Source organism: Manis pentadactyla, chromosome 1 (assembly GCF_030020395.1).
Source record: "Manis pentadactyla isolate mManPen7 chromosome 1, mManPen7.hap1, whole genome shotgun sequence".
NCBI classification, from domain to species: Eukaryota; Metazoa; Chordata; class Mammalia; order Pholidota; family Manidae; genus Manis; species Manis pentadactyla.
This window is the reverse complement of record NC_080019.1, coordinates 200,556,322-200,581,214: the sequence shown is the minus strand read 5'-3', so window position 1 is coordinate 200,581,214 and position 24,893 is coordinate 200,556,322. Positions and strand designations below refer to the sequence as shown.

At 39.5% G+C, this 24,893-nt stretch overlaps 1 protein-coding gene and 1 long non-coding RNA gene across 5 annotated transcripts; one reads left to right on the top strand and one right to left on the bottom strand.

Moving 5' to 3' along the window:
• Window positions 1–462: 462 nt before the first annotated feature.
• On the bottom strand, window positions 463–10,953 carry CNBP (CCHC-type zinc finger nucleic acid binding protein). 4 transcript variants are annotated; one of them, XM_057506012.1, is made up of 5 exons: window positions 10,814–10,953; window positions 2,810–2,947; window positions 2,621–2,711; window positions 2,243–2,446; window positions 463–1,547 (listed from the first exon to the last, which is right to left on the bottom strand). In XM_057506012.1, exons 2-5 carry the CDS (start codon window positions 2,931–2,933, stop codon window positions 1,430–1,432), a joined length of 537 nt encoding a protein of 178 aa, XP_057361995.1. In that variant the 5' UTR covers window positions 2,934–2,947; window positions 10,814–10,953; the 3' UTR covers window positions 463–1,429. The 4 variants fall into 4 exon arrangements, with proteins under 4 accessions (XP_057361995.1, XP_057361998.1, XP_036767424.1 ...); XM_057506015.1 differs by having other exon boundaries at window positions 2,831–2,947; XM_036911529.2 differs by lacking the exon at window positions 10,814–10,953 and having other exon boundaries at window positions 2,243–2,441; window positions 2,619–2,711.
• A 145-nt stretch (window positions 10,954–11,098) lies between these two features.
• On the top strand, window positions 11,099–17,842 carry LOC118925578 (uncharacterized). Its single transcript, XR_008998941.1, has 3 exons — window positions 11,099–11,627; window positions 17,505–17,571; window positions 17,716–17,842. It is a non-coding gene; the product is annotated as an uncharacterized LOC118925578 (long non-coding RNA).
• Window positions 17,843–24,893: the final 7,051 nt, after the last annotated feature.

Sequence of the window (24,893 nt, the reverse complement as noted above, 5' to 3'; positions counted from 1 at the left end):
GGAAAAATGGACTAGGTTGGGAAAGCATGTTACTGTATTTAGTTTACTGGACACACAAAAAAGAACAGAGAGCTTAGGCTTGGAAGGATACCTGTCTAGTCTCTAAATACATCCTTCAAGCAAATTAAGCTTCTACTAACTCATCTACAGAGTTGAATTCATTAACATGACTTCTGAAGTCATCTCAACACTCCATCCGATCCTAGGGGAAAAAACAAGAAATACAACATTTCAGATCCTTGTGAAGCCCAGGGCAAATATGTTATGCTCAAACACAGCAATGGTATTAAAACTATAATGGTAATGAACACAGCACATTATAATAGATTAGAAAGAATTAAATGTCTTGTGCCCCTGCAAAATTGACAATAAAGTTACCTAAAGCCTATGCTTCCTTGGAATAGTTTCCACTGCTGAAGACATGACTGAGTCAGTGTTAAAAGAAAAGTCCAAACTGTCAGCTTTCGGTCCTCCACATTCCCCTCTTTAATATGGCGTTTTGCACTATATACATTCATGAAAATTTGAAACAAACAAAAAGAACTTTAGTCAAACTCCCCTTCCTCCTCCAGCTTTATTGGATAGTTTAAAATTACATTTCTATTTTCTAGGACTTCAGTTGCTTTTTCCATCTGACTTTTAAAAACTGATTACAGCAAATGAAAACACAGTTGTCTAAGTGATATAGTATACAAAAATAACATCTTGATTTCTGTGAAAATGCATTTCTCTGCAATTCCTGAATAACTCCAAATTATGCTAGCTCTAAGCGTAGATGTTTACTCTGGGTTTTAGATTTAGTCTTTCAAAAAATGCGTTCTAAACCTTTGCCATCACCATCTATACCCAGCATCAGTGCTGTGATGAAGTTGTTCCTGGTTAAGCTTTTATTCTGATTTTTCTCTTACAGCCATTAACACGCACATTTTTAAATTTTGTTTACTCCCACTCAACTGTATGTTCTATGTAGGGCCTGATACAGATGTTACTTGATGGTATTTAATAGCTACTGAGGTCAGACAATCCAAGGCCATCATTATGCTCAAATTAAAGTTATTTATGGAAGCTCACAGACACTTCCAGAGTTGGTTTTACCTCCTACATGGGAACATATTCAAGACACCTAGACAGGCTTACTGGTCTGACTCAACTCTTCCCATTCATCAATCCCTATTCACCAGTGGCGTGGAAAGGGGGTTCTTTAACAAAGCATTATACATAACACCTCTACCAAACTAAACATAAACTTTTTTTTGTAGTTAAATGCAGAAAGTCGATTTTTTTCCACCCCTTTCCTCCTTTTACACGGCAAGTAAAGCTCACTGGCCTGGGAGTAGCCTCTATCTGCCAACCTTTGGCCAGTGAAGAGGATTCAGAGAAAATAATACAACCATCAATCAGAAAAAGGAGGGGCGACAAAGGAAAATAATTAAGCTGTGGCTTCAATCGTGCATTCCCGTGCAAGGTGCCCTGACTCGCCACAGCGGTAACAGTTGACTTCACTTGTCTTGCTGCAGTTGATGGCTACATGGCCGGTTTCACCACACCTGAAAAGAAGTCAGAATAGTTTTCACAATGGTGCTCAGAAAATGAAAAACTACTAATAGTCATTGCAGAATAAAACACACTAAGTTAAGCAGTATGTTTCTTTTCCCCCTCAAGACAGTGTCTTACAAACCCCTAAAACTAGGAGCAGGAAGGAATCAGGTAACAAAGCTATGCAATTGTGCAGCGTAAGCCATAAATTACAAATTTCACCCTAAGAGAACATCAAAACCAAAACAGTGGCCAAGATATTGTAACTTTATGCCTATTAATCACTAAGATTTCATGGGTATGTACATGTCCAAAGTTAAATTTTACTTTAAATGTGCACATTTTTATGACATGTCACATTCACAGGCAATGATTTCTGGTTATATAACACAAGATTAGTGAATATGAATTAATGGTTTTCTAGGAAGTCTTTAAAAACTCCAATTGTAACATAACATTCTTATTTTTAAGACATGGAAAATTCCAAAGCTGTGTAACCTGTTCAGTTGCCATAGGCCATCACAGCAGGATACTGACTAATGTACAGATAGGATGCTGTTTATGTATGCTGAAACTCTGTCTCATCTGGTCACAGCCAACTTTCACTAAATGTTTTGATTCATAATGTCCTTCCATTTACAGCCAAGTCGTTTCTAAAAGCTATCTCTGTGGTTAGCTTTCTCCCAGCAATATTCTAACAACCTACCTATAGCACTTCACTTTGGTGCAATCTTTTTGAATATGTCCAAATTCTCCACAAGAATAGCACTTCTGCTCATCTGCGTGGTCACAGTCACGAGCCAGATGGCCTGGTTTGCCACAGTTGTAGCAGCACTGCTCTCGCTCTCTCTTGGGCTCCTTGCAGTCCTTGGCAATGTGGCCACCTCTACCGCAGTTATAGCAGGCTTCAACAATAAGGAAAAGAAGCAGACCAAGACTATAAAACCTTTACAAAATGCTGTTTTAAATCATACAGTACAAAACCTCTCAAGGGTGGGAAATCTTGTCCAATGCTTTGCACAGTAATACATGCTCACCTCTCCAAGTTCTAGAAGGTATGAGAGCAAGTGTTAAATACTTACCATCCTCCTGAAGATCACAATCCTTGGCAAGATGACCAGACTCACCACAGCGGTAACAGATGTCTGGAAGAGACGAGGAAACAAACTGGAAACCTAATTTGGGCAGAAACAAAAACAATTTGGCTAATTAGACCAGTCTTGACACTAATGAATACTCAAGTACTTCCAAATTTTTTATTCGACAAAAATACCTCTATCCGAGGTAAAACCACCTCTGCCACGGCTTCTCATCCCACGACCACGGCCTCCACCAGTAGGGCATTCCCGGGCCCAGTGGCCAGATCGTCCACACTTGAAGCACTCATTGCTGCTCATGGCTGCAGTTAGATCTTTGAAATATTAAAAATAACAATATTAAACCACTTTATATTACTTTTAGCTTTTATTCCTTTTATTTAGCCTATTTTTGGTTAATTATTTTGGGAGAAAGCCAGCCAGTACATTGGTCAGAAAAATAATCATACAACTATATACTTAGGCACTATATGCCTGTTACAAAATACATTATGTGACGAATCATGTTTTCTTACAATTTTTTATTTTTAAAACTACACATGGATTAATACACACAAATGTTCAGTTACTGATGGGGTAACAGGATTTACAGGGTTACTTATCAATGGACATCCATTCTTAGAATTAGTAATACAACCTCATTCACTCCAGGTCCAACTTAATGAACATTTTATGGTTATAAGCCAGTGACTTTTATTAGGGCACCTGGAAGTCATTTACTAGTCTTAAATAGAATAACCCAACAATGGAGCTGTAATATGGATCCTGAGAATGAGGGGCAGGTAAAGAAAAATAATCTCTCTCTGTACCCGTAGCACCTAACACACTGCCTTAAGTTATACTGTAGTACATGACTGCTGATTAATTCTTCACACAAGCAGGTTCAAAGAAATGCAGAGTATAAATTTTGTCTCTAGAAGGGACATACGTTAAAATTTCGAAAAATATTCGAAAAATGACAAGGTTCTAACAGCATCTAAACCACTGGGATCATTTGTTTTTTTCCCCCCCTCTTCTACTCTCCTCATTCCAAACTTTTCTGAAGTTTTACATTTAAAACAAAGCCACTTGGAATTCCATAAAGAGTCTTTACTGGGTAGATATTGTTTCAAAATAAAAGCAAATGGATTTTATACTTCCTATGTAACAATCTAAAAATAAACAGTGGTTATTCCTGGAATGGAAGGGAAAGGAATGTTGCAGGACAAACTCCTAGTTAACTGGTTTTTAAAAACAAATTAGCTAAGAATATAAGCACAACATGTCCACACTTCCATATCTATAAACATTTTTACCCTAATTCCCGGGTCATACAGTAGTAGGCAAAGATTTTAAAATATCCCCTCAAAGCCAAGCGTAAGCACTATAATCTAGCAAAACATACTGTTTGTACTGCATAAGACTGGATAGGATTATCCAACCCAACCACAGCACCAAAATTCAACTGGCATTTACAACAACGGCAAGGTCTCAGACCCCTGCCTTTCATAAACTGGTTTCTCATTAAGTTACAGAGAAATCTAGTGACTAAAAATTAAGCAAAAATTTAGTTTCAAAAGTTTCCTTTGTCAAATATTCAAAAGAACTCATAAGAGCCCAATTCTCTGCACAAGATGCTGGATAAATTTTCAGAGCAATCTTTTTAACAACCTTTGCAAATATATTACCAGAGGGTGGAGGAGAGCCTGTATGGAAAACTTACAGTTAGTGGGTTCAGTTTCCAACCAGAGAACCCAGCCAGTAAGGATTAAAGATGTATTTTTGCAAAATTTGAGATTACAATTGCTTTCTTTTATTAGTGTTAGCATTCTAAATCATGAAATGCTGGTTTCCACCAGAGAGAAAGGTCAGGACAAAAAAATGAATGGCACACAACATGATTATAGTAAAAAGCTGCTTATGGCACCTCACCCTCCCCTCACCCTCACTTTCTTCATTTTGCATCTTCTCCAATTTACAGTCAAACCAATTTAAGCTCTCAGTGAATTCTTTGCAAATAAATAATCACTTCCTTTTACAAGGTAATCCACACAATTTGACAAGTCCTGAGTATTTTATAATATTTGAAATAAACAAGATACTTATCTTTTTAAGAATATGATAATCCAATACCATTTCTAAAGCTAAAGAAATGACAGTTTTGGGCAATCTACCCCTTAAGACTGCTACAAATAAAAAGGACCTCATTTATTTCATAACAGTAAAATATAAAAGAGTTATAATGAATCATCAGGTATCTACCAGTGGTGGAATAAAGCCAGCAGTTAAAATGTTAGGGTTATTTTCAGCACAGAAATACTACTTAAAAAAACTAGCTACTCAAGAACTAATTAACCTATGTAGATTTTTCAAGTACTGTTTTTCCATTTTGTCTTTATTCTTGGGACCCAGATCCAAAGTAGAGAGGAAAAAGAATGACAGGATAAGAAGTATTTCTGAAAAGACAATGAGCTAAAATAACATTTTAAGATTAAACATTAAGCTCTACTTCCTCCTACCCTAATGCCTAACTGAAGTTCGTTAAACTGTGATCATTTCTTTTATGAAGTACAAATTTAGGGAAAGTAGTATTTCTCCATTTGGGCTGCAATTAAGCGATTCTGCAAAACAGGCACGCAGAATTCAGAGTGGCAAAGCCTGAACTTTTTACACATCCTAACATTATATATTGCAGTTATAGATGTTTGTTTTGCTATCAACAAATTTTTAGTCTCAAACTGTTTACTGAAGTAAATTATAATTTATTTAAATTTACTTTAACAAGTCCTATGAAACCTTCAAGGGAAAACACTTTCATTCATTAATACCTCTAAGACTCCTCCATCACCAGCAGGGCACATGCTTTTCAAAGAGGTTTTCACACCAGGCTCAAATCAAGTAATGTGTGCACTATCCACCGCCTTCTGCCCGTCTGGCCAAGCCAGTCAATTAGCTGGCTTATATTTTCACCAAGTCCCTGTGATAGATTTGTTTCTTTAATAACATTAAACCAACTGATTCCCACCATACAAGCACACTTCTTATCCTAGGAGGCAGATCCAAATTCTAAAACTCATTCATACACAAATAATATTTACAGTCTTTAGACAATTTCATGCTATTCCTTAGGAAAACTAGAGGCAATAAGAAAGAAAGGGTTGAGAATTATGGCCCTGTGACTCCCACTGTCTATGACTGCTCTTGGCTAGAATTTTGCTGCAGTGTCCTACCTCTGCCCCCTCCACTTGTCACAACCTTTCCACCCTCCAAGGGCCAACTCAAACACAAACTAAAAACAATGACCACATCTCCCAACGTGGAACTCTCCTTCCTAGTAAGATCCAGTGCCCTTTGTTAATTTGTCTGGTGGCACTACCATACTGCCTTTTGTCATTTTCCTTGAGAGAAAAGACTAGTAATTTACCTTTGAATCATCACAACACCCCATGTAATTATCCTTTTAGAGGCAGTTCCTTAACTCAGCATTTTAACTGCTTTTTTCCTTGGGAGGTGGGGGATGGATATCTAATAGTCATTTGCTGAATCAAACGAAATTTCTAGTACAGCCCCAATCTAATCTAACCTAGTACTGACAATAAAATGCCTAGATTCTTGCTATTACAAATTTCAGTACCAGTAACTTAAAATAATGTATTTTTCAATTATGTTTAACCATTAAGGATTGCTATAATCACTTTAAATTCAAGAATATTTCAGATTATCTTATAAAATTTTCACGTGTAATTTTCACCCCAGATTACTAAAATAGTCAGCCGCCAAACCAGAACCCCTAATCTGACATCCAGGCTCCTCCTACTGCTCTAGGAATTCACAATCAGCTAGACGTCAGTACTAGCTTAAGGAATGCTACATACATACTAACTTAAGGTAAAAGACAAAATACCGTGTCTTCACTGTTGCCAGGCAGTAGGAGAGCACTTATTTTCCTTTTGCTACTAAAAACCACTGCTGTGTCTACACCAATGTATCCTCACACAGGAAGATTCTTTGTTAAGGGTTAACCACTCAACCTGGCTTAACCACCTGCTGTGTTACCTCAACACTTGACCCCTCACACCTGTCCTTGTTTGACAAAGCCAGCTAATGAGAATTGTTACCAGGTGCCTTGTGCCTAATCTATGTTCATAAGGGTTTATGCCCTCCCCCCATACCATAATTATTCTTTCCTTGCCACTCTTCCCCCAATTAAACTAGACTATTTACAGGTAGATTAGAACTCAGTCCAATGTCTACATAGCAGGCTTGGAGAACAGGCTTACTGTTTATACTTGTTTCCCATCTCATAAAGTCTACTTCCTGAATGTAACAGAGAAGAGGCAAGAGAAGAAAAATAGGTGAATTCCAAATGAGTTCACATTTTCAACAACAGAAATCAGGCATCTGTTTTCACTTCGGTTTTTGTGTATCGTATTTTCAGGACACAAACCACACTTAAAGATGTGGTAGGAGCACAGAACATGTCAGGGAACAGCAGAAGTAATAAGGCAGTCAAGACACTGCTTGAAAGATTGACAATTCACTTTGAGGGGCCATATGCACTACAGAGGTTTATTTCACAGTTTTTGCACTCAACTAGTCTTTAGGGCTTAAATCCTGGAATGAGCACCAAAACAGTCATACTAATTTGCCTCCATTAATTTTAACATTTTTTGATATGTACAAAGCCAGTAAACTACTTAAATCTTCACAGCAGGTAGTCAAGACTAACAGTGAGTTCCATTGAATAAAAGACCCTCTCTTAAGTCCATTTAAAATAAACAGCAACAGGCAATTTGGGGGAAGAGGCGATGACAAAGTATGATGGAGATCTGGCTAGATTTTATTTATATGGCTTTCCTAACAGCTGTATGTATGCACAACTGCTATTCCTCCAGTTATGGTGTCCAAGCTTAGGGTTACCCTTGCTTCATCTGCATTGCTGCCCTAACTGCAATGAGACCTAGCAGAGCTGGGGGCTAGCAGAGCTTTTGCCCCCTGAATGTCCTCACTTACAATGCTCTAGTAAGTTTAGTGTTCCAACATGGCACTGAAGCACTTCAGACTGTCGTAATAAAAATAAACTTCAGACTGTCGTAATAAAAATAAACTTCAGACAACTGAAGGTAGCAAGTTACACTGTGCATTACCTGCATTCTGGTCAGAGTAATGAACAGGGTATAATACTGGTGGCAATTCTGGGTTCTGCAGGACCTTGGTTATTTACATCCATTTCTACCAATATTTATTATGAGTCAAGGGTTAATAAACATATTACCTGTAATCCTTACAACCCTGAGTTATGTATTCTTGTTCCCATTTTACTGATAAGGAAAGTGAAGGTCTGAGACCAAGTGACTTATCCAAAGTCATACATCTAGAAAGTTCTAATAGGGATTTCAACAGTCTGACTCTGCAGAGGCTTTTGTTAGGATTAAACAATTGAGTACACGAAAATGCTATTATCACAAGAGTACACCTATTCATTCCCTACTTCAAAAATATTACACAGGGCATTAATACTACATAGTAAATAACCGTATAAAACACACGTTCATTTGAACTTTAGTGCAAAAAGCATTTGTTCTATACCTCAGATAAATCAAAACAGGTAACTTTTTAAAAATCCACATCCATAAATGAATTTATTCACAGCACACCATCACACTGCCTTCCGAATTTGAATGCAAAATAGATTTTCTTCTTAACCTTCTTTGAGGCAGAACTTAGGACTGTCACTACAGACCCAAAACTGACAACCTGGTATCACTAGTTAATGCCCTCATTTGTAATTACAGAGCCACTCCCGGTCATCACTGTACCACTCTAAAGCTCTTGATTAATACAATATCTACTTACAACTTGATTTTTTGGTGGCCACAATCTCTCATTTTATTATTTCAGGTTTTGACAACATGAAAATGGTGCACAGTTTACTGGAATCTCAATGGCACGCCTTACTGCAGCATCTGACACTGCCAGAATAGGCGTTCTATTAAATGAGACAGTACGGAAAGAGCGTTCACCACATAGCAGGCCAGAATGCCTTCGCATCAGTCTTCTGGCTCACCACTTACCATCAGGAGGCTAGGAAGAGGAAAGAGGCCAACAATTTAAAAAATAATAATAAAGAATCTCACTCCTGCAGGAAAAAAAAGCAAAATCTCTCTTCTGGTCAAGTATTTAGCCAACAGATCAGCCATTCCAATTAGCCAAACTGTGGCTCTACTGCTTTTAAGCACAAATTTAGTACCTTCCCATGTACGAACCATACAGTTTTATTTGATTTTAAAAAGAAGGTAGAAAGAATCCTAACAGTCATAAAACCATTATTACAAAACCTATTTATAATACCTTAAAGACATCACTTTGCCTGTTCCAGATGTTCAAATGCCACTGTAACATATGCCCCTTAATCTTCCACTGATCTTGATCAAAATATTTTACAGAGACCCCCACGTGTTTGAAAAAACATTACCTCTCGTTTTCAATAGGAAAAGGAATGTGGGCTGTTGGTTGCTAAGAAAAACCCAAGTTTTCTAACGTGACATACATAGGTACATAAGTACAGTTTGTTTTTTTAAACTCTTGCTGAGAGTTGCAATCTGGAAAAAAAATGTAATACTTAATTCAGCCCTTGGGAAACTAATAAATTACTCCTTTTATATTCCAGTACAGACAGCTCCTTGTAGACAAGAATCAGGCTCAAAAAACAAAAAGCAGCATGCACCTACATATGTGGCACTTTGTAGTTGTCTGATTAAGCCTGATCAGAGTAATTTTTTTAGAAACATTTGACAATAACTGCTTTACATGGGGCGAGGGGAGAGTCTCGGAGTTCCTACATCTTTTTTAGACCCTCAGAACTTCACCTGCAACTTAAAGGAGCTTGAGCAAAAAACAAAGTTGCTAATTTAAATTAAGGTTAACTCACAGATGCAGAAATAAACTGATTATTTTTCTAAAAGTGGGTCGTATCAAACAAAAGGAAAAGGGGCCTACTTTTAAAAACTTGTAATCTGGCGGCAAGATTAGAATGAAAATTAATCCTCCTTTGCCTTAAAATAAACAAAAACTAATCCAGACTCGACTTCTGTATTTTACCGCTTCTGTGGATCCTTCTTTAGAATCCCTGAAACACATTATCTTAAGTCACAGATGATTACTGGTACTTTCTTTTTCTAAGACGTCACAGATGATTATTGGTACTTTCTTTTTCTAAGACCCCCCCAAGACCAGATGTACTCACTTCCTCTGGAAGTGCCCTGTGGCTGAGACCATGTGGCTAGCATGTGGCAACAAGCATAAACCTTACCCATAATAAAATCAACACCCAAACGCAAATGCGGTCGACTACGTGGTTCTAAAATAGATTTTCACCTTTGGAATATCTAGATGGAGGCTGACTCATTAATCCATGTTTCGTATTTAGTTTAAATTGTATTCGTTCACTTAATCCAAGAAATGGTGCAAAGGCTATTGCTGCCCCTTAACGACTTTGGAGGTATGACAAATTCATACTTTTTCCTAATAATGGGATTTTTATTAGTGTTGATTCATGGTAAAGTGGGCCCCATCCGCGAATTGCAATGTAAGAGTAACTTAGTATTTGAACTACGATAAAAAGTCGAGAATCGGGAAGCTGTTAAGTATGGAGAATATGAATTCCAAAGGCTCTCCAGCGGGGTGTCCCACCACCGAAAACGTAAGAACTTTTTTAAGGGCCCTTTCCTAAGCCCACGAAAACCTTTGGCACATGGCCCGCCAGACCCAGTATGTCAGCACATGGCCTAAGTACTCGACCCCATCCCCCCTCCATTCGCAACAGGGTCCTTTCCCCCCCCCACGTACGGCCTCGCCACATCGACGCTCCGTCCCGCGTTCCGCAGCCCTCGAAGTCTCAGGGCCTCAGTCCCAAGGGCGTCCGGGCCCGGGCCGCATCTACTGTCAGGCTGCGGCCTGGGGTGCGGCCTTGGCCCTGGGAGAGGACGGAGGAAAGGCGGGAGGGTCGCCCAGCTGCGGCGGGTCCGAAACCGGGCCCGAGGTGGCGGTGGCAGCCAACTTCCCGCCTGACGCAGCAGCGGAGGAGGTCAAAATGCGGCCGCCATCGCCGCCTCACAACTCGCTCCCCTCCTCGTCCGTCTCGGGCCAGGGCCCGCATCGCAGCTCCCCTCGGCCTCTTAGCCCCCACTCCTGCTCCTCACCTTCGGCGTCTGAGGGGATCCGCAGCGGCGAAGACTCGGACGCGGGCCCGTGGAAGGCGGCTCCCAAGGTAGCTGCTGTTTATTTTCAGGGTCCTTGCCTGCGCCACACGCGGGTCTGCACACGGCCCAACACGCCGCTGCGCACGGCTCTCCTCCGCCTCGCCCACGCGGCCAATCAGCGCTCAGGGCTCGGCAGTCCAATCAGAGCCGCCCGCTGGGTGGGGCGGGGCGGGCCTCTTCCGGTACGCGGCTTTTACCGTCGTGCCTCGCTCGCCGCCCGTGGCACCTGGAACCCTGGACCCCGGTTTGGGTCCAGCCTTTCTTGCCTATTCCGGGCCCCGCCCGAAGCGGGGTGGGGAGTTTGGGTGTCCGGGCCTCGGTGATCGCTCCCGGCAGCTGGCAGAGAGATGCCGGGGGGTGGGTCTCAGTGGAGTGGCTGTGATTAGCGTGGGCTAGGAGATAATTCCTCCCCCTTCTTGGACTCCAAAGTGCTTTCTTAGGCTCTTGGCTCGGGCGCACTTCAGAGCCAACCCCTGTTTCCTGATTCATCTCCGTTTGGGGGAAAAAGTGGCTGCCAAGTCACGGAAGTGGCGGTTCCTGGAGGCCGCAGGCCCCGAGATTTGTCTTGACTTTGCTGTCCGCCTGGGCAGAGCCTGGAAGGCCTTGAAGCTTTCACCTTCAGGACTGAGCCCCAGCAGCCGAGAGAGAAAAGTGCCTGATGCCGAACTGGACCTGCCCTGGGGAGGCTGTGAGGATGGGGAAGGGTGGCAGGAGACCTCTGCCTCACAGCACGTCTTGGGGCCGTCCAGCACGTGTAGGAATGACATTCCCTGCGACTTCAGGGGTGGCAGGGAGCGCCAGGAGAGCCATCTGTCCTGGGCTATCAAATTCAGGAATGGCGTTTTGTTTAGATTTGGTGTTTTTTCCAAAAGAGATTGTACGTACAGGCATAGATACTCTGTCAAGATGAAACCAATTTAAATTGTTCAGTGTGAACTAAGATTTTCGAGTTTTGTGTACCACTTTGAAACAGCTTTTATTAGAAATATGAAAAAAATAGAAGAGTCCCGTCTCTTGGGCTTTAAGGCCCTGAGATTACTGTAGTCTCCTAATAAGGTTAATACGCTCTGGGAGCTTAATATGCAACCCATGTTGTTGGTATATCCTAGGAGTGTACTTCTCATTGCTTTATAATGACCTACTCTTCAACATCAAGTGCACAGATCCATTAAGATGTTAAAAATGGGATGAACAGTCCTTGTAGTGTTAGTTCTAATGATGGCTGTATAGGCTTTGAGCTGTTCCTTTGCCACTAGTACCATCTCATTGAATCCTCCCTGTCCCAAGGCTGTATGACTTCTGAAATCATGCTTGCAAGGAGGCAGAAGAGCAGAATGGATAAGAGTGCAGGTATTGAGAATCAGCCGTGAAACCTGAGTTCCAATCACTATGCTCAGTTAATCATTGTAGTTTATTTAGCAAATTATGCTCAACAAAGTGCTCAAAGGTAGCATTTATCAAAGAGTGAGTGGACTATTTCAAGGCTCAGTGTTTTTTTTTAAACTTCTTTTAATCAAGACAATTTAAAGTAAAAATATTTTTAACTTTAAAATGAAAAGGCCCCGTTTCTAGTAAAATTGAATTGCCCAGTTTATGTATTGAGTGATAAGACCAGAGTTACCAATAATAGAACGGTATTTTGTACTTACTCATAGTTTTATTACCAAGAAGCTTACACAGCTTTATAGATATTACCCATCCTAACTGATTTATCTTTATAACATCTTACGATAACCTCAGACACTTAAGTAGTAATTTCCTAAACCCTACCATGAGTTAGTATAATGCCAGAGGCTACTAGGAAGTTCACCCTGGGTGCATCCACACCAGGCCCAAGGACAAGTTAATATTGTTATAGGAACCATAAGTTCATATCTTCTGACTTGATCTTTGTTTTACCATTCCATGCACAATGCTTGCTATAATGTTTGCTATTCATTATAGACCCAAGGGTGAATTGTAGCTAATATTAAAAAAAAATGAGGGTGGATGTGAAATAGATACTAAACATAATGTTCTTTTATATGTTTTAAAAGACTTAAGTAGAAGGAATAGAAACATAATGTGGTCTTTGCTGTTTGGCTCTGGGAGTAGTAACAGCTAATGGCTCTTCTCTACCTGAAATCCAGCTTTTGTAATTACTATTATCAATAAGGTCAGACTGATCATAAGGCATTTTGACTGTCTCCAGAGGTCTATGATAGAATTTAATTATGGTAGCTCCTGTTACCTGGATATGCCTTTGGGTGCACCTACTTCACTAGAGAGGTTTGAAAAAAAGAAAGGAAAAAGCCAGCCCATTCAAAGGATAAACTGCCAACCACATTTGAAGAAAAGGCTGCTATTACATTTCCCTCCCCTGGATATGTGTTTTCTCTCTTTCCTCTCTGCTAGCATTCAGTCTTACCCAGTTATTGTGCTCAGCGTTGCAGGGTTTACAAAAGTGACTAGTTAAGACATAGACCTTGCCCTTGAAGATCTTGCAGAATGAAAAGGGCCTTAAGAAAGTATTCAGTGTCCTGAGAGAGGACCAGCTAAGATGTTATGATTCAGCATGATTCAGGAGTCCTTACAAGGAGTTCCAGTTGAGCCGTACTTTCTGCCAATTCTTAATTTCCGTTAAAATGCCCAACTGCATAGCATATGCCTTAGATTCTGCTGTTAAATGAAGATGATACCGTTTATATTCTTCAAACCCTTCCATGTCTTGTTTTCTGTGCCAATAGGAAAATAGTCTCTGTGACCTGACCTGGAACACATGACCTGACCTAGAACACAACTGAAGATAAGGAAAATATTCACCTCTCCCTTCTGCTTCTGAAGCAGAAATAGTTTTTAAGCTAAATCCTAAAATAGCAATCAGTTATACTAATACTAGCTAATAGTTGATATATAGAAAGTTCTTATTAACAGTGCCTGGCATAGAGGAATCATTATTAAAGTGTTATCCATTATTATTATTATTTATTGAGTGTATACTATATGCCAAGCATTGTTTATAGCCTCTTGGAACGTTTTCACAAAACCCCCTTATCAGATAAGTATTTTTATTATCCCCATGAGGAAACAGATCCAGAGAATCTAAGTGGTCTGCCAAAGGTCAGAGTGAGTAAATGAAGGCATGACTCTAACAGAGGCAGCCCAAGGGCTTAAACACAAAGCTTCTGGCCTCCCAGTAGCTACTGAGTCCTAATTCCACAATTTCCCACTGACTCCTTAAAGTGACAGTACAGAGAATGTGAACTGATGAATAGGCAAATATAAACACTGACTAATAATTTAATGAGCATTTCTTCAGTTGGCTTCCTCCACTGTGATCTCGAATTAAAACTACTGAAAACTAACTGATGAAAGAAAATCTTTCTTTGCAAATAGTTTTAAAAATTTCTAAATAAAACTGCCCACCTTTTTTTTTCCTTAAAAGAAAAGTAGATGCAAACCCACACATATATGGTCAGTTAATATAAAATAAAGGAGCCATGAATGTACAATGAGAAAAAGTGTCTTCAATAACTGGTGTTGGGAAAACTGGACAGCTACATGCAAGAGAATGAAACTGGACTAACTCCAATATCTAACTCCATACACAAAAAGTAAACTCAAAATAGATTAAGGACCTAAATATGAGACATGAAACCATAAACCTCTTAGAAGAAAACTTAGGCAAAACTCTCTTGAACATAAGCATGAGCAGTTATTTTCTGGACACATCTCCTCAGGCAAGGGAAACAAAAAATGAACAAGTGGTACTACATGAAACTAAAAAGCTTCTGCATAGCAAAGGACACCATTAACAGAACAAAAAGGCATCCTACAGTATGGGAGAATATATTCAGAAACTATCCGATAAGGGGTTAACATCCAAAATATATAGAGAACTCAAACGCCTCAACACCAAAAAACAAATAACTCTATCAAAAAATGGGCGGAGGACCTGAACAGACATTTTTCCAAAGAAAAAATACAGATGGCCAACAAGCACATGAAAAGATGCTTGCTAATCATCAGGGAAATGCAAATCAAACTTCAATGAGATATCACCTCATACCAGTTAGAATGGCCACCACCCAAAAGACAAGAAATAACAAGTGTTGACAAGGATGTGGAGAAACGGGAACCCTCCTCCTCTGGTCAGTGGGAATGTAAGTTGGTGCAGCCACTATAGAAAGCAGTGTGGAGGTGCCTCAAAAAACTAAAAATAGAAATACCATATGACCCAGTAATTCCACTTCTAGGAATTTACCCAAAGAAAACAAAATCCCTGATTTGAAAAAATATATGCACCCCTATGTTTATCACCACATTATATACAATAGCCGAAATATGGAAGCAACCAGAGGGTACATCAATAGTTGAATGGATAAAGATGTGGTACATACACACAATTAAACATTATTCAGCCACAGAAAAGAAAGAAATCCTGCCATTTGTGACAACATGGATGGACCAAGAGGGTATTATGTTGAGTGAAATTAGCCAGATGGAGAAAGGCAAATACCATATTATTTCACTTATTCATGGAATATCAAAACAAAACAAAACAAAACAGCAGCAGACTCATAGGCTGGTTACCATAGGGGAGGGGTTAGGATGGATGGATGGGGAAGGTGAGGCAGATAACGAGGCACAAAAATTTTCAATCATAATATAAGTTGGTCACAGGGACGGTAGTACAGCATGGAGAATATAGCCAATGAAACGTAACATCTTTTACGTTGACAGATAGTAACTATAATAGTGGGGGTGAGGATTTAATAATATGGGTAACTGTTGAACCACTGTGTTCTATATTTGAAACCAATATAAGAGTGTATGTCAATGATACTCCAATAAAAAAAGTGAAGAAAAAGTAGATGCATTCATAAAAAACATATCAAGAATCTACATTATTGACTTGAACTTTGAAATTGGTAGTGAATAGCCAAATATGGTGTGTTTAAATTGTTTCCAAATAGTTTTTTAGATAATGTCTCTTAAGTTGTTCTTTGAGAGAGCATCATAACATGAAAATTTTGATCATATAGCTCTCATAATCTACAAAGGTAATAGAATTGATTTTTAAAGGTTTAATTGAAAAAAAAATTGGGTGAATTAGAACCTAAGATCTAGAAAATTATTTGGTCTAATCTCAGAGTATTTGGTCCAATCCCCTCATTTGAAATGAGAAAGACACCTGCAGAATTATACAGAGTTCCTACAAGTCCCAAAATGAACTAATGTTTTCAGCATGAACTAAACCAGTATGCCACCCACATCTCATAAAGGGCTGTCATGTGGGCTATGCTTGTGACCTGATTAACTCAATTAATTGCAGTGATGGTAAGAAAAGGGGAGCCTAAAGCTAGTACTATGCATTTGTTCCCTGTGTCTCCAGGTCTTTTCCTTGGACATTAACACAAACGGCCAGTGTAGTTTATACAGTAGTCGCTTATGAGTTTGGCAAGGATGAATCAATGATCTATTTCTAAATCTCAAGAAATGTACTAAGACTTCATTTTAAGAAACATTAGCTTGAGACTAGGAAAATATCTTTCAGTTATGAATTGTAACTACAAAAGAGAACATTTGAGTTTATACCCTGCAAAAGAATGGCTTTTAGGCAATTAAAATATTACAGATACAGCTGACATCTCCTTCAGTGGTCCTCACCCCTAGTCCTGTTTCTTTCCCTAATCCCTAGTCTCCTTTTCCAAAATGTTGCCTTTTCAAAATTGTTAGGTAAATGAAATTATGCAATATGTAACCTTTTAGAATTGGCTTTTTTCTCTCAGCATACTTCCCTAGAGAGTCATCAGAGCTGTTTCATGTATCAGTGGCTTGTTCCTTTATTGCTGAGTAGTATTCCATGGTAGGGATGGACCACAGTTTAGCCAACACACATGGAAGGGACCCCTATGCTGTTTCCAATTTTTTACTATTATAATTAAAGCTGCTATGAACATTCATATACAACTTTTTGTGTGAACATAAGTCTTCACTCGTTATCTCATCTTTTCAATGAGCAATTCCCACATTACGAGTGAGATTGAACATCTCTTCACATATTTGTAAGCTGTTCAAGTTTCCTATTTTGATAAGGGCCCATTTTGTTCATTTTTTTCTATTTCATTGTTTGCCTTTTTCTCCCTGATTTGAAAGAGTTCTTTATATGTTCTGGCTACCAATCCTTTGTCAGTTACACAAAATTATATGCGTTGACATTTTGGCGATCCTTGTCTCTCAATGTGATGTAAAGTTTAGGAACTGATAAAGAATTCCTGAAACTTGGATTTGGATTGCTGATGAAGGTACAGAGGGGTTTCATTTAGGGAATGTCATTTAGGGCTACCCACATTGAATTTGGGGAGCCTGTTGCACCCCTCCCCCCACTTTGTAGCATTTCCTGTGCATCTATCAATTTCCAGCAGCATGCAGTGATGGTGACTGGTGGAGGCTAGGCAGAGCATATCAAAACTTCTGCCTGCTTGAAGGTAAATGCCATGCCTTGTTTTTAGCAAACCCTTTGCCTCATTTTGAGGGGCATTCAGATGCATTTATTGCATCACAAAACCATGTTTCAGCATTTTGACCAGTGTTTGAAACTGCTGACATCATGATGTACTCCTTCACTGTGTGTTTCCATTTTCCCCAGCACTGCAGCTAGAATTTAGAATCCTGACTCACCCTTCAGCCAGCCACAAGGAATGCTGATTATTCTGGTATGGTCAATGCTTACAAAGTGACTTTGAAAGGGAAAATAGTTTTTGGACAAGCCAAAGCTGGGGCGATTTCAGGTAACACAGAGGCTGTTTCTTTTCTAACTTTCTCATCTGCTCAGCTGCTTGTCCTTTCTCCCTTCACAGGAGCAGAAGCCATGCTTCTGCAGTCCTGGCCATAAAGCTGTGGATTGTACGACCTGGCACGGCTGGTGCTGCCCGGCTGAGATCACTGAGTTATCTTTCCCATCTGCAGAGTCCTGGCTGGGGTGCCGCACTTACAGGGAATCAGTCTGCATAGCCCAGTGAACAATTCCAAATTTGGCTCTCATTTCGATAAATTACCTTATAAAACATTCACAGGAATTCTCTTAAGTAGTTTATTTATATGAACATTGCAATTCCCCAGATTGCAGATGGGAAAATTGATATACAATGTTTCTTATAATTTCCCCTCAAATTGCAGCAAAAACAAAAAGGTAAGTACTAGGATTTCTAGGAGCATAACATGCATACATATGCTATACAAACAAATGTTCATGGACATGAAAAGAGCCTTTGGATATTCAAAGGTCTGCAGTAAGGATTAAATAAGGTATAATATGTGAAAATGCTTCCCAAATTCCAATGTATTTTATCAAGGTAAAATATTATTAAGATCACATTCTGTTGGCCTGACATATCTAAGTCATTAAATTCCTTTACTACACTGATTTATTAGATATGAAGAAAATATTTTGGACACATGAATAGGTGATCATAGTATTCCTACTACACTTGAAGAATGATTAAAATTCCTGTTTATTTAGTATTGGCTTCCCTATTTGATGCAATAAAAATTACCAGGGGAGTAAAAACAACTCTGAAAGTTACTGATGCCAAAGATTTTTCCAAAATGAAGTTTGCTTTTGGTGGCATAGAGCTCAGAGGCAGTTCTGGACCAAACTGGAATGGGTGGTGAATCTGACCTTTTCTGTGCTTCCTCTTTTCTTCCTTTCTGACTCTTCAAATTCACATCTAGTTTCCTAGGGATTTCCTGAGTCAATTAGGGCCACTTCCTTCCCTCTCCAAGGTCCACCTGCTCAGCTGCATCACGGACTATCATTTCATCAATTAACATAGCGCTTATTTACATAGTGCTTCATAGCTTGCACATAAAAAGTCAGCGAGCATTCATCGCAAGATCATTATGGGCCACACTATCCAAGATGTTTCCACTTTTATTATCTGATTCAGTCCTTACAGAAACCTCATAGATTCAAGCATAGCCTCTTTAGGTAAGATCTGTATTTAAGTAGGAGGCATTAGCATCCTGACCTAGTGCTTTTCACACTGTGGGATGCAAGGAACGCTTTTAGGTGGTATGTGGCAGGGCACCAACTAAAGGTGCACATAGTAATAAAGTCTCATTTCAAGTCTCTTTCAATCCTTCAATCCTTCTTAAGGAGAAAGTCTCAGTTTGCTGGTTACCAGCCTTTAACTCCTCCTTAACACCGAATTTAACCTGTCTAGGTCAAGATGCCATCTAGAATATCATCATTTTATTAGGATAACATAGTGTACATATTATATTGTTTTCTCACTTGTGCAGTAATGTTTCCTTTTTTATTCTGCACATACACACATACTTATTTTATTGCTGAACCATCTAAGAGTAAGTTGCAGACTTTGTATGTTTTCTATCAAGATATAACTGACATACAACAGTATATTAGTGTCAGGTGTACAAGATAATGATTCAGTATTTGCATATATTGCAAAATAATCACCACAATAACGCTAGTTGACATCCATCACCACAGAGAACTGCAATTTTTTTCTTGTGATGAGAACTTTTAAGATTTACTCTTATAGCAACTTTCACATATACAACACAGTGTTATTACCTATAGTCACCATACTGTACATGACATCTCCAGACTTACTTGTTTTGTAACTGGAAGTTTGTTTCTTTTGATCCCTTTCACCCATTTCACCTTCCCCCAACCCCCTCCCTCTGGCAACCACCAATCTGTTCACTGCATCTATGAATTTAGCTTGTTTTTGTTTTCAATTCCACCTATAAGTGAGATCATACACTATTTGTCTCTCTCTGACTTATTTTACTTAGCATAAAGCCTTCAGGGGCCATCCATGTGGTCACAAATGACAAGATTTCCTTCTTTTTTTTCTGACTGAATAATATTTGTCTGTGTGTGTGTGTGTGTCTTATTTATTTGTCTATCCTGCAACAGACATTTAGGTTGCTTCCAAAAGTTTCTTCTTAAAATAAGAATAAGGCATGAGTTAATTTAAGAATAAATATGAAAAAGAACAACAAAATGTAAACAATCACAGAACACAACACTAGGTAGACCTGACAAAAATGGCGAGGGTAGAATGCACGTGGAACAAGGGTGGGAAACTAGATGAACCCCAAAGGAATATTTAGCAGTGGAAGACAGGAGGGAAAGCCCATAGGGGTGGCACTTTCAGAGCCTCTCACCTCATTCAGTTTTATTACCTACTGTTGGACTCTGACAGGCCTTGAGTATCAGCTGTTGGAGTAATTTGTGCAATAATTATGATGAAAGAAAAGATCCTCAAAAACACACGCTTGCCATTAAAAACAAAATGAGATAAATTCCTCCCGTGAATATGGCAAGAACGCTGTTGAGTAATCATAACACTTCGGCCAACTCTCCTTGAGGGTTAACAGTGTTTTTAAATTGAGGGAGAAAAAAAAAGGCAGAAACAAGCTCCTGTTTCCTATTCCTTCTATACATAGTTTCCATAGCGGAAGATCTTGGGGCAAAGGGCTGGCACTGGGACATTTGAATGTCTACAGACTGGCTGTTCAACAAGCTTTTCCTGCTGGCGTGCCATTCCCGGGAAACCTTCTATGGGGCTGTTTGGCGAGGGTGAGGAGGGGAGTGAAGTGCTGATATCAGGGACACTCGAGAGTTTCCGTCCCTGAGTGGTGGGTAGGTCTGCAACATTTAGTGTAGGTGGTAGGTGGAAGGTCTCTTTAGTCGCAGGCAGCACCCAAGTTCACACCAGCAGCCTGACTGTGCACGTGCACGCACCTGCCCACAACACCTTACATGCCCTTGACTCTTGGAAGATTGGCAGAATAAAATCACCTCTCAAGAGAAACAACCCCAAGGATACTGATTCAGGGGGACCCAAGACCCAGTGGAGGGTGAAAATAGTCTTTGATTTCTGTCCCTCTTACTTTTCACAATTTCCTTTCTGTTTCCTTACTGTTGTCTTCCTGGTCCTCTTAGGTAATGATCCCAGCTGAACACGAGTCCATAAATTGCTTTCTATTGAGAGGTTAGGGGACATTAGCCAAGGGTCTTTGCTTTTATGGGGTTTCTTCTATGGGTCCTTCTTGGAGGCTCCATGAAATCCTTTGTGGTAGATTTCATAGAAAGGCGAATAAATTAGTACAAGCTCCTAGGGGCTCACCACATCATAGCCATAGACCCTTACCTACTTTTCCCCCAGACCCTTATATATTCCTACATCAAGGATAATGCATTGGGTTATTATATAGGGACATAAAAGATGAAACTGTAGCTTAAGCTTAAGATCCACAATAGGGAAAAAAAGTTAACTCAGAGAAGTAAAATTATTGGAAGCTTTTGAAAACAAATCTCTCCATTTCATTTCATGATTTTCAACTGTAGACCCTCCAAGGTTGAGAGTAGGCAAGGTCTGAGCAATTTCATAGTCTCAGTACCTAACACAGTACCTGGAATATAGGCCTTCTATTAATTATTATTGAGTGAATGGAGATTTCATTTTCCTTCTCAGCATCACACCTGAGATGGTTCAAATTGTTCATTGTCCTCAGAACCAGCATTTATTACATCTCACTCAAAAGTTGCTAAGCCAAGACATTTTCCACAGGCTTTTCCTGTTTTTTAAGTACCTTCCAACGTTGACTTGCTAGTGTCAGCATCAGTTGGCATGAGTTTTATGCTGGCCTTTGCAAGGGTACAGTAAATAGAATCCGGAATCTCCAGAATCTATGTTAATATAGTTTTGAAATGGAACTACCATACAAAAGGAAGCTTGACACCTATGTCATGAGAGAGTGGTGAGTTTAGAATAATGTATGTTAAGAAGCACTTTTAAATTCTAAAGTGCTATCCATCTGTTACATATTACTATTACTAGGATATGAGGAAACTACCCATAGGACCTTACAAAAAGTAATTGTAATTAATCCAGGTCATTTTTACTCTATATGACAAAGCATGATTCTCCAACATTTTGGTAGTTAATCATTTTGGTGAAATGCCTCAAGACTCACTATCTCATTCACTTTTACTGTCCAATCCAAGCACTTCACCACAATGAATGGGAAGAACTGAGATACTTTTAATTTCCAGTTTCCAATAACCTTCTGCCAGGAAAGGCAAATAGGAATAAAAGCATTGTGGAAAGGAGTTCCAAATACAAGATCAGCCTGGATTGGATTCTTGATGAAGCAGCAAGACCAGCCGATTGTTAGGAAAACCAAGGAAAGGGCTCTGGGCCAGGAGGGCCGCTGAGTGCAGACCTGCTGCTGCGCTTGCCCTGGCCTCTGCATCTGTCATCCTCGGTGTTCCTGAAAGATCCATCCTTGGCTGCTTTCTCTCCTCACGCCCTCATCTCCCTGTTTCAACAGTCATCTACCAAAGATGGAAGGAGCCAACGAAGATGACTTGGGGGCAGGAGAGAGCAAAGATGAGTGAAGCGGGGCAGAGTATGAGAGCCCACCTGCCCAAAAGGTGCAGCCCTTGTTCAGCTCCAGCCAGCCCCTGCCTTTGGAGAATATCAGATCAGGGTTACCAGATGTCTCATCTTTTGGCAGAAGTTGAAATAGTTGGTTTGTAGGACAAATCCCCCAACTTTCCATTGTTGTCCATTTATTGAAAAGATTGCACAGAGGATATTTAGGGTAATGAAACTATTCTGTAAGATACTATAATGGTGGATACATATCATTATCAATTTCTCAAAACCCATCGAAGGTACAATGTCAAGAATGAACCCTCATGTAAAGTGTAGACTTCGGGCAGTGATGGTGTATTAGTGTGGGCTCACTGACTGTAACAAGTGCACCCCTCTGCTGGGAGATAGTGATGCAGGGGAGGCTGTGCATGTGTGGGGGAAAGGGGTAGAGGGGAAACTCTCTGTACCATCTGCTAAATATTTCTGGGAACGTGAAACTACTCTGAAAAATAATGTCTATTTAAAAAAATTGCCCTGGCCAAATGAAACCCATTAATAGTGTGCATTTGGCCCACAGACCACTGCTTAGCAACCTGGGACTGACTACACATTGTCTGGCTTTACTCCACACTTCTTTCTTGAGCTTGAGACCTGTATTTTAAGCTAAAAGTTGGATGTATTAATCCGGGCATTCCATGGATGACTCAAATACAATTTGTTTAAACTAGAATATACTTTATTCAACATACAAACAAACAAAATGAAACCTGCTTCCCATCTTAGAGTCCCTGTTGATTGTGATCCATCTGTTTGTCCAGATTAGGAGGCCTGGAGTCATCTGTGGCCCTTTCTCTACTTTATCTCTCACCCCCAATTCCTTCATTAAACCGATAGTGAGCATCTTCTCAGTGCCAGGCACCGTGCAGAGCACTGAAGATACAAATGTAAGATGAACAAAGGGAGTCCAGGCTCTGGAGGGGTTTACGTCTATAGGGGGAAATGGACAGGTATTTACAAAACAATTATTTACAAAGTGTTATAATAATACACATGTATAAAATGCCTCATGACCATTTTTTAATCTGCACAATGACCTTATGAAATAGGTATATTTTTAATAACAGCTTTATCAAGATAGGCTGTGAAAGTCATTCTTTTACAATGTACAATTCAGTGGGGCTTAGTACATTCACAGAGCCATACCTATCTAATCCTATCTATCCATCATACCATCATCCCTATCTAATCCCAGACATTTTTTTTTAGAGTGGTTGAAGTTCAAGCAAATTGAACACAGACCACAGAGTTCCCACATACCTCCCCCAGAAACCCTGGCAAGCACTGCTCATTGTACTGTCTCTGTGGTTTTATTTTTTCCAGAATGTCCTATAGTTGTAATCACACAGTTTGTATTCTTTTCAGCTTGGCTTTTCACTTAGTAATGTAGAGTTAAGTTTCTGCCATATCTTTTTATGCCTTGATAGCTCATTTCTTTTTAGTGCTGAATAATATTCTGCTACTTAGATACAGCAGTTTATGTATCCATTCACCCTCTGAAGGACATCTTGGTTGCTTTCAAGTTTTGACAATTAAAAAGAAAATGGCCATAAACATCCATGTGCAGGTTTTTGTGTGCACATAAGTTTTCAGCTCCTTTGGGTAAATACCAAGGAGCATGGCTGCTGAGCTATATGGTAAGAGTATGTTTAATTTTGTGAGAAACTACCGAACTGTTTTCTGAAGTGGCTGTACCATTTCGTTTCAGCACTCAGTGAGAGTTCCTGTTCCTCCACATCCTTGCCAACATTTGGTGTTGTCAGTGTTTTCGACTTTAGCTATTCTGGTAAGTGCATAGTGGTATCTTGTTTTAATTTGCATTTCCCTGATGACATATGACATTGAGCATCTTTTCATATGCTATTTGCCATCTCTATATCTTCTTTGGTGAGATGTCTGTTCAGGTGTCCTGCTTATTTTTTAATTGAGTTGTCCTTTTCCTCTTGTTGAGTTTTAAGAGTTCTCTATATATTCAATAAATTTTTAAGTTTCTCCTGAGCCTTCTTCTTTGACACTGTTATTTAAAAGTATGTTGTTTAATCTTCAAGTATTTTGGGGGCATTCCAGCTTTCTTCCTGTTACTGATTTCTAGTTTAATTCTATGTGGTCTGCAGGCAAGCTGGGCTCACCTGCATAACTCAGGTTACATGGCAGAGTTCTGGCCCTGAGTACTAACACCACTGAATTTATTGCATTTAAGCCAAGTCTGATTGTAACTTTAATCTGGAAGGATTAATTGTTGAAAAAAAGTCCCCAAATCTCCACCTCACTATGTTTTAAACTGACTTATAAAAGTTAAAAAAAAAGAAAGAAAAGAAAAGGCTCAGTGTACAGTAAAGGAGGCTAAGCAGACTTCTGTTTAATAAGCCAGGGCCTAAATGTATGAAGCTGTGCAGATTTGGGGTAGATTCTGTATCTGAATTTTCTTATTTATTGTGATAAAATGTACTAACCATTTTTTAGTATACAGTTCAGTGGCATTAAGTACATTCACACTATTATGCAACCATCACCACCATCCAAGTCCAGAACTCTCCCATCTTGCAAAACTGAAACTGTTCCAT

Excerpts from the sequence above, each read along its gene's own strand:
- CNBP (XM_057506012.1), bottom strand. The coding sequence starts at position 2,933 with ATGAGCAGCAATGAGTGCTTCAAGTGTGGACGATCTGGCCACTGGGCC. Across the intron at positions 2,447-2,620 it reads GATTGTGATCTTCAGGAGGA|TGAAGCCTGCTATAACTGCG; the intron begins TGGTAAGTATTT and ends TTTCCTTATTGT. Across the intron at positions 1,548-2,242 it reads ACCAAAGTGAAGTGCTATAG|GTGTGGTGAAACCGGCCATG; the intron begins GTAGGTTGTTAG and ends ACTTCTTTTCAG.